General features: G+C 41.4%; 1 protein-coding gene across 1 annotated transcript in view; it reads right to left on the bottom strand.

The window, feature by feature from the left end:
• Positions 1 to 5629: 5629 nt before the first annotated feature.
• Positions 5630 to 19113, bottom strand: part of xpr1a (xenotropic and polytropic retrovirus receptor 1a) — a gene marked incomplete at both ends in the record, with an annotated part of 64313 nt that continues 50829 nt past the window's right edge. Inside the window, 12 exons of the mRNA XM_080032474.1 lie at positions 5630 to 5687; positions 6210 to 6434; positions 6652 to 6791; positions 6910 to 7076; positions 11326 to 11526; positions 12052 to 12220; positions 14258 to 14437; positions 14763 to 14950; positions 15156 to 15237; positions 16089 to 16172; positions 16386 to 16535; positions 16642 to 16862. Of these exons, the coding sequence (XP_079888600.1) occupies positions 5630 to 5687; positions 6210 to 6434; positions 6652 to 6791; positions 6910 to 7076; positions 11326 to 11526; positions 12052 to 12220; positions 14258 to 14437; positions 14763 to 14950; positions 15156 to 15237; positions 16089 to 16172; positions 16386 to 16535; positions 16642 to 16862 (1865 nt within the window). The remainder of the gene's footprint in view (positions 5688 to 6209; positions 6435 to 6651; positions 6792 to 6909; positions 7077 to 11325; positions 11527 to 12051; positions 12221 to 14257; positions 14438 to 14762; positions 14951 to 15155; positions 15238 to 16088; positions 16173 to 16385; positions 16536 to 16641; positions 16863 to 19113) is intronic.

The following is a 19113-nucleotide window of genomic DNA, read 5'->3' on the forward strand; positions in this document are numbered from 1 at the left end:
GGTTGCAACTGGAACCCTCTTCCACCCATTTATGACAGCATCACAGAGCTGGTGGATATTAAAGACCTTGCGCTCCTCCACCTTCTGTTTGAGGATGCCCCAAAGATGCTCAATAGGGTTTAGGTCTGAAGACATGCTTGGCCAGGCCATAACCTTTACCCTCAGCTTTTTTAGCAAGCCACTGGTCGTCTTGGAGGTGTGTTTGGGGTCGTTATCATGTTGCAATACCACCCTGCGGCCCAGTTTACGAAGGTTGAGTGCACGTGGTCAGCGTCATACACAGAGGTTGGCTTTGGAAAATAGACGTATGAGTGCTGCCAGCATTGCTGAAGGGCTTGAAGGGGTGGGGGGTCAACATGTCAGTGCTCAGACCATACGCCACACTCTGCATCATACTGGTCTGCATGGCTGTCATCCCAGAAGGAAGCCTATTCTAAAGATGATGCACAAGAAACCCCACAAAAAGTTTGCTGAAGACAAACAGACTACGGACATGGATTACTGCAACCATGTCCTGTGGTCTGATGAGACCAAAATACATTTATTTGGTTCAGATGATGTTAAGAGTGTGGAGCGGCAACCAGGTGAGGAGTACAAAGACAAGTGTGTCTTGCCTAGAGTCAAGCATGGTGGTTGGAGTGTCATGGTCTGGGGCTGCATGAGTGCTGCCAGCACTGGGGATCTACAGTTAATTGAATTCTAACATGTACTGTGACATACTGAAGCAGAGCATGATCCCCTCCCTTCATAAACTGGGCCGCAGGGCAGTACTGCAACATGATAACGACCCCAAACACCCCTCCGAACGACCACTGGCTTGCTAAAGAAGCTGAGGGTAAAGGTTATGGACTGGCCAAGCATATCTCCAGTCTTAAACCCTATTGAGCATCTTTGGGGCATCCTCAAACGGGAGATGGAGGAGCGCAAGGATTCTAATATCCACCAGCTCCTTGATGTCGTCATGAATGGGTAGAAGAGGGTTCCAGTTGCAACCTGTGAAGCTCTAGTGAACTACATGCCCAAGAGGGTTAAGGCAGTGCTAGAAAATAATGATGGCAAAACAAAATATTGACACTTTGGGCCCAATTTGGACATTTTTTCTTAGGGGTGTACTCACTTTTGTTGCCAACAGTTTAGACATTAATGGCTGTGTGTCGAGTTATTTTGAGGGGACAGTAAATTTACACTGTTATACAAGCTGTACACTGACTACTTGACATTGTATCAAAGTGTCATTTATTCAGTGTTGTCGCATGGAAAGATATAATGAAATATTTGAAGAAATGTTAGGGGTGTACTCACTTTTGTGAGATACTGTATGTGTGTGTAAGTATGTAGCATCAGTCCAATGAAGCTACCCATCTTCTACATATTAACAGTTTTTTTATTCTTACTTACACTACTATTACTTATTCTTACTACACACCAGAAGCTTTTCAGTCTTTTAGCCACTACATGGGGGTGGACCGAAGAAGCAGTAACAGAACTTTCTGCAACACATTTGATCTTGCAGCTCTATGGGCCTTGTCTCATGACTGGCTGGTTGTGTTTGTGTGTGTGTTTATGTGTGTGCGTGCGCATGTGTGAAGCCTCAGGGAGGAAGAGCAGAGCAGAGGGGCTGGGCAAAACAGGAAGAGAAAGTGAAACACAAATACCAGCTATAAAGTTAGCATTGTCTCTCCGAAAGCCAGTGGGGGCCTCTAACAGCAGCAGCATTAACACATTTTAAAGTTTTAGTGTGCGCTGCTGGTTTTGAAAAATAAGCCAATGAGGAAAATAGTGAATGTCAGAAGTACAGTTTCCTAACAGTTACTAACTTCCCGTATCCATGTTTAGCAGATTACATTTTATCTAACAAACCACACCACCTAAAATCTTTAAAAAGTGCTAAAATGAACAAGGCAACATTGACAAACAACCAAGATATATCTGGTGACTGGAACGCTGAATGTGGTGATTTTTCTGTTAGAGATATTTACTGTCAGAACTCGCCCAATCGTAATAATAGAGGCCCATTCGGGGCATTGTACAAGGTTTGTTTCGTCCGTGTGCATTCATTTTTATGGGAACAATTAGGTGAAGCCAAATCATCAGAGGCTGATTCATTCAGTTATACCTGCACGTCATGTTGGAGGAAAGAACCCAAATTGTACAAAAAGTCGCCAAAATTGTCACAAACCGCACAAAACCCTTGAATTTGCACGTCTAAATAATAAAAAAGCTAAACAATGTGACAACACTGAACATTCATCAGTGGGCTCAGATATCTAGCAGCATTGAAACTGAAATGTGTCGCAATACACCAGTGGGTCTCAAACTTCTTCTGTCATGAGCCAGTTTGAAAGGTGAAAGAAATTCAGCTAATTTCGGGAAAAACCATCCGAAGATTTAATTGCATTTTCTTCAGCCCAAGACACAATGCTTTCTCACTGTATTGACATGAGAGATGAGAAACATGAGAGAAAGATATATTATTTTTTGTCCATCTTGTATTAGTAGTTAGTAGTTTTGCTGTATAAATAAACCCTGCTGACCTGAATCTTGAAAGCCTTGTCAGCACAGAGCACTCTTGTTTGGTCATTGTAACCTTCAGAAATCTGATCCATTGAAATCTAAAAGCGCTCCACATGTTCCCCCCTGCTCCCAGTCTGAGAACCACTGGCATATACAGTCAAGTGCGAAAGTTTGTGAACCCCTTGAACATTTTGGAATTTTATTTATTTTTACCATTATTAATTCATTTTTATCAATACCAGTATTTTTTATATGAAATAACAGATGTTTGTTTATCAATTCAACATTTTTCTTTCCCAGAAATAAATTGTTAAAACAGATAAAACAAATTATTTGACAACTGTTGTATGATCAAAAGTTTGTGAACCCTAAACTGCATTGCTTAAATGGAGCAGGTAAACACAATCAGATGGGCCAAATTGAGTCATGAAATGGACCAATGTAGTGAGAGATCTTTAGGGAAGAAATTGGGCGGCACTAGATACAACAGAGATAAAACCAGGTCAGTTTAGGCTCACCAAAGTGAACCCATACTGGTCAGACATGCTAAAAGGGAAACAAATCTCTGAGGATCTCAGGAATAGAGTTGTGATGCTGCACATTTGTCTGGGGACAGCTATAAATTATTTTTAAAAAAGTTTGAGCTCCATCGGTCCACCGTGAGGCAAATCATCTGCAAATGGAGAGCTTTAAGAGTGACTGAACATCTGCCTAGAAGTGGACTTCCTTCAAAAATATCCACAAGCGTCACAAGATAAGTGATTTTTCAGTTAAAAGCCAACCCAAACATTACATCTAGTGATTTGCAGACCTCTCTTGCAGCATCTGGGACAGATGTGCATGGTTCCACAATAAGAAGAAAACTCAGTCAAAATGGCTTTCATGGGAGGGTTGCTAAAGAAGCCTCTGCTCTCAAAAAAGAACAAAACTGCTTGTCACAACTTTGCCTGAGAGCACTTTGAGATACCTGAAGTCTTATTCTGTGGACAGATTAGTCCAAAATTGAACTGTTTGGTCATAACCAAAACTGCCATGTTTGGGAAAAAATGCAATTCTGCCTACCACCAAGAGAACCTTCTCCCAAGTGAATAATGGTGGTTTCAAATTGTCTGCAAATCTCCAGATGTAATGTTTGGGTTGGCTTTTACCTGAAAAATCACTTTTCTTGTGGCGCTTGAGGATATTTTTGAAGGAAGTCCACTTCTAGGCAGATGTTAAGTCACTCTTAAAGCTCTCCATTTGTAGATGATTTGCCTCACGGTGGACCGATTGAGCTCAATTTTTTTTTTTATGAATTTATAACTGTCCCCAGACAAATGTGCAACATCAAAACTCTATTCCTGAGATCCTCTGAGATTTGTTTCCCTTTTAGCATGTCTGACCTGTATGGGTTCACTTTGGTGAGCCTAAACTGACCTGGTTTTATCTCTGTTTTATCTAGTGCCGCCCAATTTCTTTCCTAAAGATCTCTCATTACATTGGTCTATTTCATCAACCAATTTGGCCCACCTGATTGTGTCAACCTGCTCGATTTAAGCAATGCAGCTCAGGGTTCACAAACTTTTGCACATACAACATTCGTCAAATAATTTGTTTTATCTGTTTTAACAATTGATTTCTGGAAAAGAAAAATGTTGAATTGATAAACAAACATCTGTTATTTCATATAAAAAATACTGGTATTGATAAAAATGAATTAATAATGGTAAAAATAAATAAAATTCCAAAATGTTCAAGGGGTTCACAAACTTTCGCACTTGACTGTATGCTGCGTTGACTCATTGAAAGTTGAACTGAACATCTGAAGTGGTGCATCACATCACTGTTCTGGACATACTATTGATCATATTACTTGGATTTCCAACGTGACAAAACCTGCCTACTAAAACATCAACTTCGGAAAATAAGCTTTGATCAGGTTGGATGGGCGTGGCTACTGTAGCCACAGACACATTCATAAAAAATAAGCTTTGGTAGTTAATGCAAAGAATAGCTATGCACATACATAAACTGCAGACAGTTTTTCCCTAATTAGAGGTTGGGGTGGGGGGGTTGGTCAATGTCTAACTATGAGCGTATTAAAAAGATGGCACAACCAAGAAAAACATTCAATACATTATAAAATACATTAACAATCATTGTGTGGATGCTCAAACTAGCCTCACTAGTATAAACAACACATGTAGAAGTACTCAACAAATACAATAGAGTAATAACAATGCACATCAAAATATATTAAATATTTTACAAAGCAACTTCACAGACTAGATATGTTTGAATCAAAACATCTCTGTTTGTGTACATGTAGGTTCTTTTTCTTCATGTGTTGTGTATTAAATGCACTTTTCCTGCAAGTGCCTCCACGGTTGTGATTGACGTTATTACAACTCAACCAAAACAAAAACAAAACCAAAAAAAATTATTTGAGTATAAAAACAATCAACACGTTGAAACCAGTTGACCTATTGATATGCTGTGATGTGTGTCGAGACCTTCCTTGGGTCTCTATAGATATTGAATTGAATATTAAGTCTTTTTATTGGCTTGTCTTCTCCCTGTTGATCCTAGAGGAAGTTATAAAAGGCGTGTAAACAGTCGTCTGTAGCCTATATTATCCAGCTTCTCCAAAATAAATCCAGGAAAAGTAAAAAAAAAAACACATCTCTAAGTAAACTACACATACTGAAAAAAGCCCCTTTTATAAAAGAAGAGGATAATTCAAGGGCAGTGTGGTCTGTGTTTGCTGTTAGAAGATTTCCCCTGATGTCTGTTTGTCACTATCTGTGTGTGTGGCACTAGCTCTCTACTCAACTGTAGCAATTTAACAATAGGCTTGTGCTTCAGCAGGCTGTGATTTTGTGTGTGAGTTTTTTCTATACTTATGAGGACCAAATAAACTCAAAAGCTTGTAAGGATGAGGTAAAGTGTCCAAAGTGAGGTCAGACAGAGGTCCTCACTGCTCTGAAGACTGAGGGTAAAGGTTACAAGGTAACTACACTTTTAACTAGAAGGATTGGGGTTGACCGATTGTGAATTAGGTCCTAAGTATAGTATGCAAGTGTGTGTGTGTGTGTCTGTGTGTCTGTGTGTTTGTGTGCGTGCTGACGTTGTTGACTCAGCTGAAGGCCTCATCATCCGTGTCTTCAATTAGCACCTTTGTGTCCTTTTTGGATCTAGAAAAGAAGTTCGAAAACATTTAAAAAACAACAATATTAGGCATTCTGTTTTATATGATCACTGTCACAAATAATGTTTCATGTTTTCATTGATATTTGTACAACCATTGTCTTTTGTGATGCGAATGTCATGGTGATACTTTCTTTATCTTATCTCTGTAGCCACAACACTAACATAAGGGGAAAATAAAAAAAAATCTCATATAATTCAATTGATTCTCCATGTTGATTGACATTGAGAAAACAGCAGGGACAACAATGGAAATAAGTCCAACACTATGCCCGACCAAAGTCTGATATGTTGTATTTTATATATACAATACATTATAATTGTGTGTGATATAATTTTGTTAAATTTATGTGGCTTGTATCTTGTTTTTTTTTGGAGGGCATGGCAATAACAAATTTATTTTCAATAGTTATAGCTACTTTTTTTTTCACCTTCTCGGTGTTAATAAATAAAACTAAATATGCATGAGTTGCATGGGCCTGATGTCAAGAGTCTGTGTAATGTCTTACTGTGAGGTGGACAGCAGGGGGCGTCGGAGCTGAAGGCTGTACGACCTTTTCCGGCTCTTTTTGCCTGTGCGGTTCCTGACTCCATCATCCTGGTCCATCATCTGCTCCAGCAGTGTCTGGTCATCAGCATTGAGCGGCGCCACAGAGATGTCCCTCACAGCACGGAACTCACCACAGTTATTCAGGTGCTCGTTCTCCAGACGGAAGAAGTTCCACACAAAACGCCTGCAGGGAGAGAGAGAGAGGTTGTGTGAGTTGAAAGAACCCTGATGGAAGCAATGAAAACTGTATTAGAAATGTACACATTGACTGCTGGGAAGAAGGCAAAATGTCAGCTCGTATCATTTTAAACAACAATTTAATTTGTCAAAGCACTGCAAATATCCTCCTTCAAAATGTTTGACTGTGTAGAAAAAAAAGTTAGCATGTATTTGAAGCCCACCTGAAGACCTCGAGGGGAGCCAGCACGGTGGCTACGATATCCCCCATAGAGTGAACCTTAGTCATTGTGGTCAGAGAGATCTGGATGGTCCAGGCAAAACGCAGGATCACATCTTCTATAATGGCACAGTAGTAGTAGGCCTAGACACAGAGGAGACAGTAAAAGGGTGAGAGAGAGAGAGAGAGAGAGAGACGTCTGGGCCAAACAAGAGAGAGTGTGTGTGTGTGTCACATGCACGGGATCTCTATCAGACTCTACCTTGTGTGGGTAAACAATTTCTTCTCTGAGGAAGAGGTTTTCTCCGGCTCCGCGGTCAAACAGTCCCCAGTCCATGCGCAGATCCCAGATCAGTGTGTACAGGGAGCTGATAGTGGAGAACACGATCAGCAGGTAGAAGAACATGTCGGCGTCCATGTGTCCTTGCTCTGGAGTGAAACACACAAACACAACTGATTAAGGATAACCCAGATACAGGAACATCCTTTTTTTTTAAATAAAACCCAAAGGTCTTTTCAAATGATGCATGTAAGAAACTTCAAAAGAAACAATTTCTTTAAATGAAGCTTTAAAGAAATCCAACCTTACTCAAGGGAGACAGTGCAACATTTTCCACAACCACTAGAGGGAGCCCCCCAGTCATCAATACACAAGCAATGATTCTCTCCTTTGGAAAACTATTGTGAGTTTAATTTGATTCTATTCTATCCCAGACTGACTCTGATGTATTTTGCCTAAAAAAGATATTACAATGATATAATATTAAGTTGTTCAGTTTTTTTAAGTAGCTTGTATCTTTTTTTTATAATTTTTTTGAGGGCGTGGCAACTAGAGGCTTGTAACAGTATGCTCCTAGTGCTGTGAAAGCATGTGAAGAAGCCCAATTATCAGTGCCCTCCTTCAGACCCAAACAGCGTATCATGAACAAACAAAGACTTTGGCTACAGTAAATGTCAGGGAAGTACACATCTGTGCATAATATGTGGCTACATAGATTGGCTGTTCAGTATATGATAATAATAATAATAATTACGATTTGTTGAGATGCCCACACAGCTGACGAGTATTTAACAAGCCTCTAAGTGAGTTTACAGTTGTTTGATTAGCTTTTGCTTTGCAGGATGTGATTAGCTTGTTCCTCAGTGGGCGCTGATAGTATAAATCAGCACCTAGTGGCCTAACACAGTGTCTCCCACGGACACACACAGCAGCCACCAGACACAGACACGAGCTGGTTTCAATTTGTCATAGTCACTTCCTTCTCCCTGCCAGCAGCCAACGAGACGCCGGGGGAGCAGAGCGAGGACATTTCTAACAGAGAATTACGACTGTGCTGCTGCTCTGTTAACTGCTGGGTCCATTGTGCCGTTTGCCTCTTCAGCTTGAGCGATAGCGTGGACGTGTATAGTCCCCTACGGCCACACTGCCATTTCCCAGCCGTAGATTACACTTAGTCCTGGAGAATAGACTCCCTTTGTTCACTGGAGAATATCCACTGATGGGATTTCCTTAGCCTGTAAAGTGTTGAGGTATTTAACCCCTTCAGTTTCTGTTAAGGCTGAATTTTGTTTATACCTCCACCACCAGGCTGGTTAGCCACTGGACCGTTAAAAGGTTAAGCATGGCGAGATAGCCATTGATTGGATAGTCAGTGGGGACTAACATGGTCAAATGTCACATGCACGCACACTAATGCGCGCACACACACACACACACACACACACACACACACACACACACACACACACACACACACACACACACACACACACACACACACACACACACACACACACACACACACACACACACACACACACACACACACACACACACACACACACACACACACACACACACACACACAGATGGGAACCAGTTCACAATACGACCATCATTCCCTGCTATCGTAGCAACCCAATCAGTCAACGAGGTTGTTAAGAATCCATCACCTGGAGACCCCCTAACAACGGACCTCATTCAAACTAATACATTCATTCCGACACTATCTAACACTGCAACGAGGAACTTACTACAAGTGTGTGTGGTCAAGACAGTTTGGCGAATCTGACTTGTAACACAAGCAGGTCGTAAGGCCCATTGTTTACCAAACACCGTGGATCAAACCATTATCAGATGGCCAACTCTTTGTCTGGCTCAAGATGTGAATATATTAACTGTAGCAGGAGGAGGAGCAGGGGTGAATTACAGTTCAAGCGGAGAGTGAGAGAGCGAGAGAGACGTGTGTTTTATCTTCATTGGTTAACGTGTGTCCGACTGTGAGGGTGTGTTTGTGTGTGCGCTGCTATTCCTCTCCAGATAACGAATGAGGGGTCAGTACATGAAATGAAGTTATAGAAGCTGTCAGCTCTGGGCTCATCTCTATTCCAGCAGAGTACAGCAGACATGTGTTCAGCCCTGGGCGGGAAATAAAACCTCCTCCTCTCCTCTCCTCTCCTCTCCTCTCCGTCAATCTTTTTCACCTCTCTCTGGAGCCCTAAATACATTTTATTTCCACCCCTTGCTCCATTCCTTCCCACCATGCAACATCCTGTTCCCCTGCCTCTGCCTGTCCAAGAGATAAAACACAAGGGTTTAAATAAGGATTAGGCCTGTTACTCCGCTGCATCTAAAACAGCAGCTAATCTCAAGCCACTGTACATAAAGCTGAGCCTGTATTGATCCTGAGTAAATTATCTGCTCTCACTGTGTCTTACTGGGTTTGGGAATTCTGCCTAAACCAGGAAATCCTCCATCATCTCTCTGGTTACAGGCTCAGCAGATGCTCTGAGATTATGGTTTCAAGACATGTGTCCAATCAGTTCCACCCTTAGATCCTATATTGGGAAGGACCCAGCCTAAAAAAGGTTCAAAACTTTTTTTTTTTTTTTTTGTTTAAACTGCATGACGCCAGAGAGGCCAGTGTACCAAAATAATATTATGGATTTGTGGATTTTTTTTAAATGGAAGAACGGGACACTGAATACTACTACTCTCTAGTCCTCTCCAGAGACAGAGACAGGCACGTGATTCATTTGTTGCATTTACGGTTTTAAGTATTTTTTCCTTTCCCGGAACTAAATGTGGTCAGGGCCAGGAAATGGGAGAAGAGGTGAAGTCACACACAGAAACCTGTAGGGGCCCGTGATCAGGTTATCAATGAAGGTGACACATCCACAGAAAAAAGACACCGGGAGCTCTGCCAGATACTGATTCACACTCCAGCCACCTTCTGCAGCTGGAGCCAGTGGTGCAAACACGACACCACCCTGCTGTATTTCTCTCTGGCATGATGCTGCTGGGTAATGCAGGCAAAACTGGGCATCATCATCTGTCCTGGCTACACTAAGACTACAGGAAGTACCAGTGGTTAAGGCTTTTTACATACCGGTTCTTTCCTACTTGTATTGCTCTAGAGGCTGTTTACTTATATGTGATCATCAAATACTGGGAAATTTAAAAGAACTACCGGTATAATTTCCTGGATACATCAAATATATCCACCAAAAGGCAATTTCCTCAACCATCCATTCACTGACAGAGTGTGTGTGTGTGTGTGTGTGTGTGTGTGTGTGTGTGTGTGTGTGTGTGTGTCTTCCCACCCTGCTCCTTCGCTTAACCAGCGATTGGTCTCTGCCTCCATTATCAAGCGGGATGAAAGACAGCTTCATAGAGAATAACACATGAAGAGAGCCCATTAGTCCACAGGCTTCAGACCAGAGGAGGAAGGAGGATATGCTTTAATGGACGCCTCTCCTACCGAGCAATGGAAGAAAAAAAAGAGATTTCCGTCCGTCTATTTGTCTGTCTCTCTCTTTTCCTGGTTCGTTTATTATCAGATCACCGGCGGTCAGCTTAGGAAGTGAGCATATTGATTTGAATTTATATCAGTTGAAGATTAAAGAGTCGAGCTATGAAATAACATTCAGAGTGGTTTGAAAAGGTTGAGGATGACGTTTCATACCTGGCCTTTAGCAGGCAAATACATATATAAACTGACATTTGAGGAGAGCTTAAATGTATGAGAGGCTGTTCTGAAATGAACCATGTGGACAAATGTGTGAGAACTGAAAATTCAAAGTATGCACGCCAGAGTGATGCTTTTTCTTGTCTTTGAACATGAAACGTCTTTGTGATATGGCTTCTGAATCTGAATAATTGCTGGCTGATTGTGAAGCTGTCTGATGGAGAGTGACGTGACTTGACTTTTAATGATCACCATTCTCTCTTCTTTTCTTCCTTCCAATCCTGTTTCTCAAGGATCTCAAATAGGAGTTTCTCTTTACAGATTTCCCTCTTTTGCTACTTCTCATTTCTCCACTCTGTCTCTCCTGTTCACAGATTGAATGCCATATTGTGAGTGTGACCTTGTTTATCGGTGGTTGTGTTTGACCAACCTTTCACATTTCCATTATAAAGCTCTAGGCACTAACGAGGAAACCAAGGCCAACTTCTAGCATTTGCACTCAAGGTCACCTCTGTTTTCTGAGCGCACACACACACGACTCAATACAAAGGATGTGTGTTGTTGACATGATTTTAGCATCGCAATTGACACAATCTTTACAATGTATTACCATACCAGTTTACTCCACTTAGATCAAATCATTACCTGGGGTACTCAACATATAAAATAGATATCTGGGTGAAGATATTTGTCTGTGCTGTGTGTCCTACCTCTGTGTGTGGCGTAGAGTGCAGCGAAGGTGACAACAAAGAAGGTGGTAGAATATTTCCCAGCATTCACCAGGTGAGGGAAGGCCCTCTTGGTGTCACGGTAACGCCTCAGGCATTGGATGAATCGAAACCAGGCGGGCAGACACTGGATGATGGCACGCAGGCCGTATGAGTAGCTGTGGCATACAAAGTCACCAGGGTCTGAAAGAGTAGAAAAATGGTGCATGATTAGGCTATAATCTCTTGTTCTCTTCCTTTTCACCAGCCAACAAAAGAAGCTCTCATCATTATGAGAGTCACACGTCAACCTCTGTGCAGCCAAACATTTCCGTTCCATTACCCATGTTAATTGGCGGAGGCCATAGTGTCATTGCTAGTTGGGAAGGACAGCAATTAAAACCTAATTCACATCAGCTAAACTGTCTGGCACAATGTCAACATTCACATTTATAACTTCATTTACAAGTAAAAATGTTTTCTCTTTATCTCGATATTATGATATGATGGTTGACACTGTGATCATTCAGAATAATTAGATTTATGTATCATTCCCTATGAGTCTGTCTGGTGTCTTAGATTCTCTTGTGTGTTCTATCTTCTTATTTGTATGTTGCATTGTTGAACGGAGACATTTAATTGCCAACGATTGCTCCTGTATTTGTTTGGCATCCGATACATTTTTTTAGATTTAAGATAAAGACATTCTGAAAATGCATCTTGTCTCACCCTTAGCATTGGGCAGGAGGCCCTCTCTGTTGCTCCACTGCAGCTCAAAGACATAGAAGCAGATGAGATACTCCAGATCCATCAGAACAAACACCAGAGAGTTGAGCTGATCAGCCAGCCAGAAGTCTGCAAACTCCACCCGGTGAAATGGGGCTGTGAACACGCGGAACTGCCAAACAGACAGGGGAGGATAGTGAGTTGAAAAAAAAAAATTAATTATTTAAAATGAAGCTCTTATTTTAAGACTGTATGAAAGCTTGTATGAAAAAACATATGCGTTACGCATTTATAAAAATATTTTGTGTTTGAACACCTTGGCTAACCTCGCTGCTACAACTAACAAGCTCAGATGTTCCACTGAATTCTAATTGTGTGTACGGTTTTCTACACTGGGACTGAATTAGTCCAACAATAAATCAGCGTGCAATTGTCACGGTACCACAGAAGAAAAGTGCAAAGCAGGGTGCAAACAACCTCTATTAATAATCCGTAAGCCACAAAGGGATAGAGCTTTCACACTACCTTATCAGAATGCCACAGGACACTCTAACAAGTCGCGTTTTGTGTCTGTGTGCATTTATTTATATGTGTACGACTACTCCCAGGTGTAATACAAACACGTGACACAACCTAGCAGTGTTTTGTGGCGTGCTTTGGCCTTTATGGGCATGTTATTTGGGATATGACTTTTGGCAGCAGCTCGGTTATTGACCACGCTTTGTAAAATGATACAACCCTCCTCGACTCTTTCCATTTAGCTCCCCCCCAGGCCACATCTGACATTCAACAGCAACTGTATGTATGCCTCTCTTTCAGATGCAAACCTTACACATACACACTACCTCTCTCTCTTAAGCAAATGTCAAGGAATATTGATTCTTCTTTTTTACACATATCAGCTCATTACATATATCTCTTAAACCTGTCAATCAAGGTCTGTATTGATCGAGTGGCCATCTTGCCCACATCGCTCTATCTGTGAGGAGGCTAAGGCTAAGCCTAATGCAGGGATGTTGTTAGATTTTCATTTCTTGAGCAAACACTTGTTATCCAGGTGCTACCACTGCAGTTTGTCCAATGATGAAATCTTTGTTCTTTGTCTGGTGTTTGTTGTCAGATTAAATTAGCACACCTGGTATGAGTACATGTTATAGCACTGATAGAAAAAAACTGTAACAGGTTGTTGTAATAAAACTACAGTTTCTCCTGAAACACCCTTAATCACTAATTTCTTTTTCCAAGAGGCTGCATGTCTAACAACGGCTCTAATTCTTTTGTTTTGTGTTATCTTTGGCTATGATTGCTCAGGACCAATCCAGACCTAGGCTGATTACGAAGCCAGGATGGATGGAGGAGGAGGAGGAGGAGGAGGAGGAGGAGGAGGAAGAGGAAGAAGAGGAGGAGGGACAGAGGAGCTCAGGGCATCAGCATACTGATAGATATATGCCTGTAATGATTGCACAGTCACAACCCCTCCACCTCCCCTGGGACGAGGCTGCATTCTATTATCCCTCAACCCACTGCTCCCTGTCTCAATACACCCCCATCTACACACACACACACACACCCCCTCTCCCTCTGCAGCTCGGCTTAGACAAAGAACTGAGTTACATAGGAGGATTTTGTAAACATGGGACTTGAGATAGATATCTGAATTGAACACGCATTCATTGTGTCTGATAAACGCACGCACACACGCACACGCACACACGCACGCACACACACACACAATATTTAAATTGTGTCCAGACTGGAGCACATTACTAAAATCAACAGCTGTTAAATCAGTTTTTAACTGTTTTTTGTTTATTTCATAGACCTTGTTTCAGTGATTTCTCAGTACACATTTTTTATGAGATGCTGTTAAAACCACAAGGAGTTTGCAAATATGATTTTGGTTAAGGTTTCTGAGAAAACACGTTGTCTGATCATAGTATATTAAATGAACCTACATTCTGAGCAGGTACCTCAAATTGTTAGGGCAGTCCCCTAACATAATTACATACTGCTGGCTCACAGCTGCCAACATTTGTCTTTGTCTATCCATGAACCCCGACTTTGAGCTCATTTATCTACTTTATTCTTTTAAAGCACACCCGCGGTCAGACACATATTTAGAGTGAGTATGATGAGTGGCACCAAAGTTCAGATGGCATCGCTGTAATTCTTTCAAACTACAGTAGCAGCAGCTAATAAATGGACTGACCAGCAGCTTGAGGAGCCAGAAACGTGATTTGTAGTAGCAGGTCTTGAAGGGGTTGATGAGGAAGAGAAGCATGAAGCCATAGAGGATGAGCGGGTTGATCTGCATGGGGATGTGGGTGTACTCTGAGTAGAAACAGGAGAGGATGCTGAGGCACCACAACGCACCCAGGAAACCGGCCACCTGCAAACACACAGAGGAGAGAGAGACAGCCATTATAAAGAAAGACATTTTGTACAAATCATCCTAATTAAAAAGGTCTTCTGAATAATTACACACACACACAGACACACAGAGACACACATAGACACACACACACACACACACACACACACACACACACACACACACACACACACACACACACACACACACACACACACACACACACACACACACACACACACACACACACACACACACACACACACACACACACACACACACACACAGTCATTCAGTAACGGAACAGAACTAAATGTTTGCTCCTTGTTTCCCCCATTCGGACCTCAAACAGGTGTTGGTGTGAGAGGTTGTTTCGGGGATTGATCTCGAAGATGAGGACATGGTTGACTCCGGCCTGTCTCCATCCGTAAGTGTTGATGCCCAACAGGAATAGGAACTGGATCAGTAGGAAGCCGCCCCGATAGATTCGCACCAGCGGCCACACGTTCTCCAGGCGGAAGAACACAGAACCTGTAAAATAAAAACACCTTTGACTGTATGCCTGATAACAAATCTAAAAAGGGAAGGCGACAATATAAAAAATAAAAATTAAAATCCTGTCCCCTAGCTTTGTATCTCAAACAATCTACTGGAACTACGGCTTGTCCTGCAGTGACACATTACAAATTGTGCGCGGCTCAACAGGATATGAATTTTTTTTTTGAGTGTGACTTACCAGTGATAATGAAACAGATGGCGAGAATGATAAAGAAGCCGCAGAAGAGGCCAACTCGAAAAGTAGTCCAGGCCAAAGCAGGCTGAAAAAAACAAAACACAGAAAACATTAGCAAACAACTGTCGCAGCACAATAATTATGTCAGTACTATTAAGTAATGAGACACCTAACCCATGTATATATCGACAAGTTCACAGACACTGAATATGCAAATAGATTCCAATCATTTTCAAAATTCTAAATGAAACAAAGATTTATGGGACCACAACTAAATGTTTGTATGTATATAACAGCACTGTGATTCCTTTTTGTGTATGCGTGTATATGTTTATCATACACAGGCCTGCAAGGGAAATGGAGAGATCAATAGTCACATAGCACAATTCAAGTCCGACATGACAGTAATTAATGCAGTCAAAACAGTAGGTATAACATATGGGGGCTAAAGTGCCACTAGCCTGGATTGTTTCTGAAAGATATCCTGTCTGTTCAACAAAGGAAAGGCACTTATGAAATCAATAATGGAGGCTCTCATGGTTTCTCATTCTTTGTCTCTTCCCATCTTCTTCCATCTCCCTACTTCTCTCATAACAAACCTCTCATCTTTTTATTTGAATCTTTGTTCACCACCAACTTAACCCCCTACAGTACAGAACTGCAGAGATTACTCTTTCATGGGATATTCTCAGAATGTTTTTTATTATTTTTTTTTTGGGGGGGGAGGGTTTGACGACAAAAAATATTTGTGTACACCTATTGTTATTTTGTTTTGTTATTTTGTTAAGTTTGCAGCCTTACTGCCTACATTTAAATAATTCAAATGACACAAACTGAATAGGAGGTTCGAAAGGTTATAAGTCCAACGGTTTGAGAGGCACACATTGGGTTCATTTTCACTAAGTGATTTCCAGAGTAAGCAGCTGTTCTTCAGACCTGAGCTGCCCCCAGTGGAGGAACTCTCAACCTCTTCATGGCCTTCTGACGATCTCCTCCCTCCAGCTCTGAGATGACCAGGGTCTATACAGGCAAACAAACAACAAACAAACAAACAACAACCATGATTAGATGTATCTTTTTTGATTCATGGGTATGTATGTCTTGTCATGTCTTGTATGTCATTTGTGCGTCTTTGAGTGACCACCAAAAAAGCACTATATAAATCCTATCAATTATTAATATTATTATTATTATCATTATAATGTGTGTGTTTGTGTATATGGGAGCAGGCACCTCTGTCTCAGTGATAAGCTGTGTGATCTTCTTGCAGGTGTAGAAAGGTGCCACCTCCACGTGAGCCACACGCCAGTCGGCCCCGCGAGGAGTATCCAGGATCTTGTCATGTTTCTTCAGGATTTTACGGAAACCAGTGAAGTTCAGGTTCTGTGGATAGCAACAAGGGAACAACTGTTACATTTCCATAAGAGACAAACAGATTGAAATAACTAAATGTCTGGAAACTAAGCAAAAAGACCCATGTTGCTGAGACCTGGTAGTTCTGGAGCAGGATGATGCTGAGGTAGAACTCGCTGAAGGCTAGCTTCAGGTCCTTGATGTTGTGGTGTTTGCAGCGCTCCTCCTGCGACAGGTGGAACACGGTCTTGCGTTTGCGCAGGCCGGGCGGAGCGTTGCTCTCACGCTGAGCATCCAGTGAAGACTGCAGCTCATTCTGCAGAGTGGCAGAACGCCTCTGGGCCTCCGCAAGCTTTTCTACAGGTGGGAAGACAAGACAATTATTTAAAAAAGGGATATTCGGTGTTTGTACGGCTTACTGCTTATACTGCACAGCATTTATGCATTTTGTAATGCACGCATCCACACGTGATTTCATGTTTAGTCCTGTTCCACTATTTATTGTGACTAAATAAAATAATAAATTCGATTTAATTAAATAGTACTGTCAGCTTGACACCAGTGATATATATATATATATATATATATATATATATATATATATATATATATATATATATATATATATATATATATATATATACACACAGTATACTGTTTATATCGTTTTCTACACCCTGTGTCCTCTGCTCTCCTGCTGTCTGTTCCCGGAAGCAGGAGCGTGGAGACTATTAGGCTGAGCTGAAATGTGAATGATGCAGAGGGAGGAACCATTATCTGGGTCAGAGATAGGTTAATATACTCAGAGAGGAAGAGACAGAGAGAGAGGGGGGGGGAGGAAATCACATAGGGCCTGGGCATTATCATGCATTTCATTAACTTCTCCTGCACTTTTACCTATATTTCTTACACAGATTTTCCCCTATATCCTCCAGCCTTTCTTTTTTTTCTTTTTTTATATTTATCCTTTCAGAAATCATACCAAGTTCAGACACTAAACAATGAAGCCCATGTCTTATCTTGTCCCTTACATTTTTCCTTCACCCATTCTCCCCTTCATTCTATTCTTATGAAGGATCAGCTAAACATAGAAAAAAAAAGACTTGCCGGTCATTTAAATTTCAATTGATTTAATTTGTCAATGGACTTACCACCAGCCACCAACCTCACAGTCATACGGACAATGACAATTAGTACGTGTATTCTACTGAAATCAAATTTGTAACATGGCCAGATGATTTAATGCACACCCTCTCTCATCCCACTGATGCACAGTGGCTTTTGACTGGTCATCGATGCCTAGATTTGTTCAGGGTAATACTAGTTTAGTGTTTTATTCCTTTTTTTAAGAAACTTAAAGAAACTTTAAGAAATGTTTTCTTCCAGCTGGTGTGGAAAGAATTAAATGAACATACCTCAATTTACAATAAGAAGAGAACTGTATGTGATAACAGTCTGATAAAATAACAAATCTGATTTGGTTTGAAGCTTAAACTGAGAAAGGTGGAGGACTCACTGGTGTCCTTTACGCTGACGCCTGAACACACACCCCACGCACACGCACACACACACACACACACACACACACACACACACACACACACACACACACACACACACACACACACACACACACACACACACACACACACACACACACACACACACACACACACACACACACACACACACACACACGGGAATGGCACAGCTCTCCTTTGACATCTAAACTCACAGTAATCCGACTTGTGTCATAACAATGCTTGGATGAACACATGACAACAGCAAGAGGCGTGAGAAAGTCACCGCCCTGACAGCCAGCCACAAGTAGGTTTAAATTAGGTTTGAGGGCTGCGATTGCAGTGGCACCTCACAACAGAGGACATGGCTGGACAGTTCCTCTGTTTGGGGCTAATGAAGCTTAAAAAGACAGGTGTTGGTGGTTCATGTTTCCACAGGGAAGTTTATTTTTTTATTTTTTGGTGGAGAAATATACAAACCTGTTGTTGTTCCTCAACTTTTTAGGGACAAGTCGGGTAAAATGATATTGAAAACAATCCCTTTTCTGGTCTGTTTTTAACCTATCAGGATGAAAGAGTGGTCCAACTGGCTGGGTTTCAGTGCAATGCAGCAGAACGGCTTTGAGAGGTCAAGGACCCCTTTCAGAGATACAGGAAGAAAGAGCTATGTGGGGGCAAGTGTCTTATGTAAAGTCAGCACATGATTTATCTTCATCTATCCACTTCTCCCTCCTGGGTGCAGGAAGGAGAAGTTGATGTTTTCATAGACAACATGTAATCAACCTCACACCTCAGGCCTGCTGAGGAGACCGTGGCTCACTCACTGTAATACTGATGTGACTCTGATATCAACATGTCACAGTCTATTTTGTTCTTTTTCTCATTCTATTGTTAGTCATAAAGACATTAACACATTATATGCTTTTAGACCCTATTAGCAAACCATCTAGTTTCAGGCAGAAACACATTTATTAACAATTTAAAAGATAAAGAAAGGCAATATAGAAAAGACAGCTGACTTGTCATAATAGAAAATATAAGAATGTGTTATTGCTGACAAATACTGTACATTAGAGAACACAAAAAAA

The sequence above is a fragment of the Ammodytes marinus genome (genome assembly GCF_949987685.1).
Source record: "Ammodytes marinus genome assembly, chromosome: 8".
In the NCBI taxonomy this organism is placed as follows: Eukaryota; Metazoa; Chordata; class Actinopteri; order Uranoscopiformes; family Ammodytidae; genus Ammodytes; species Ammodytes marinus.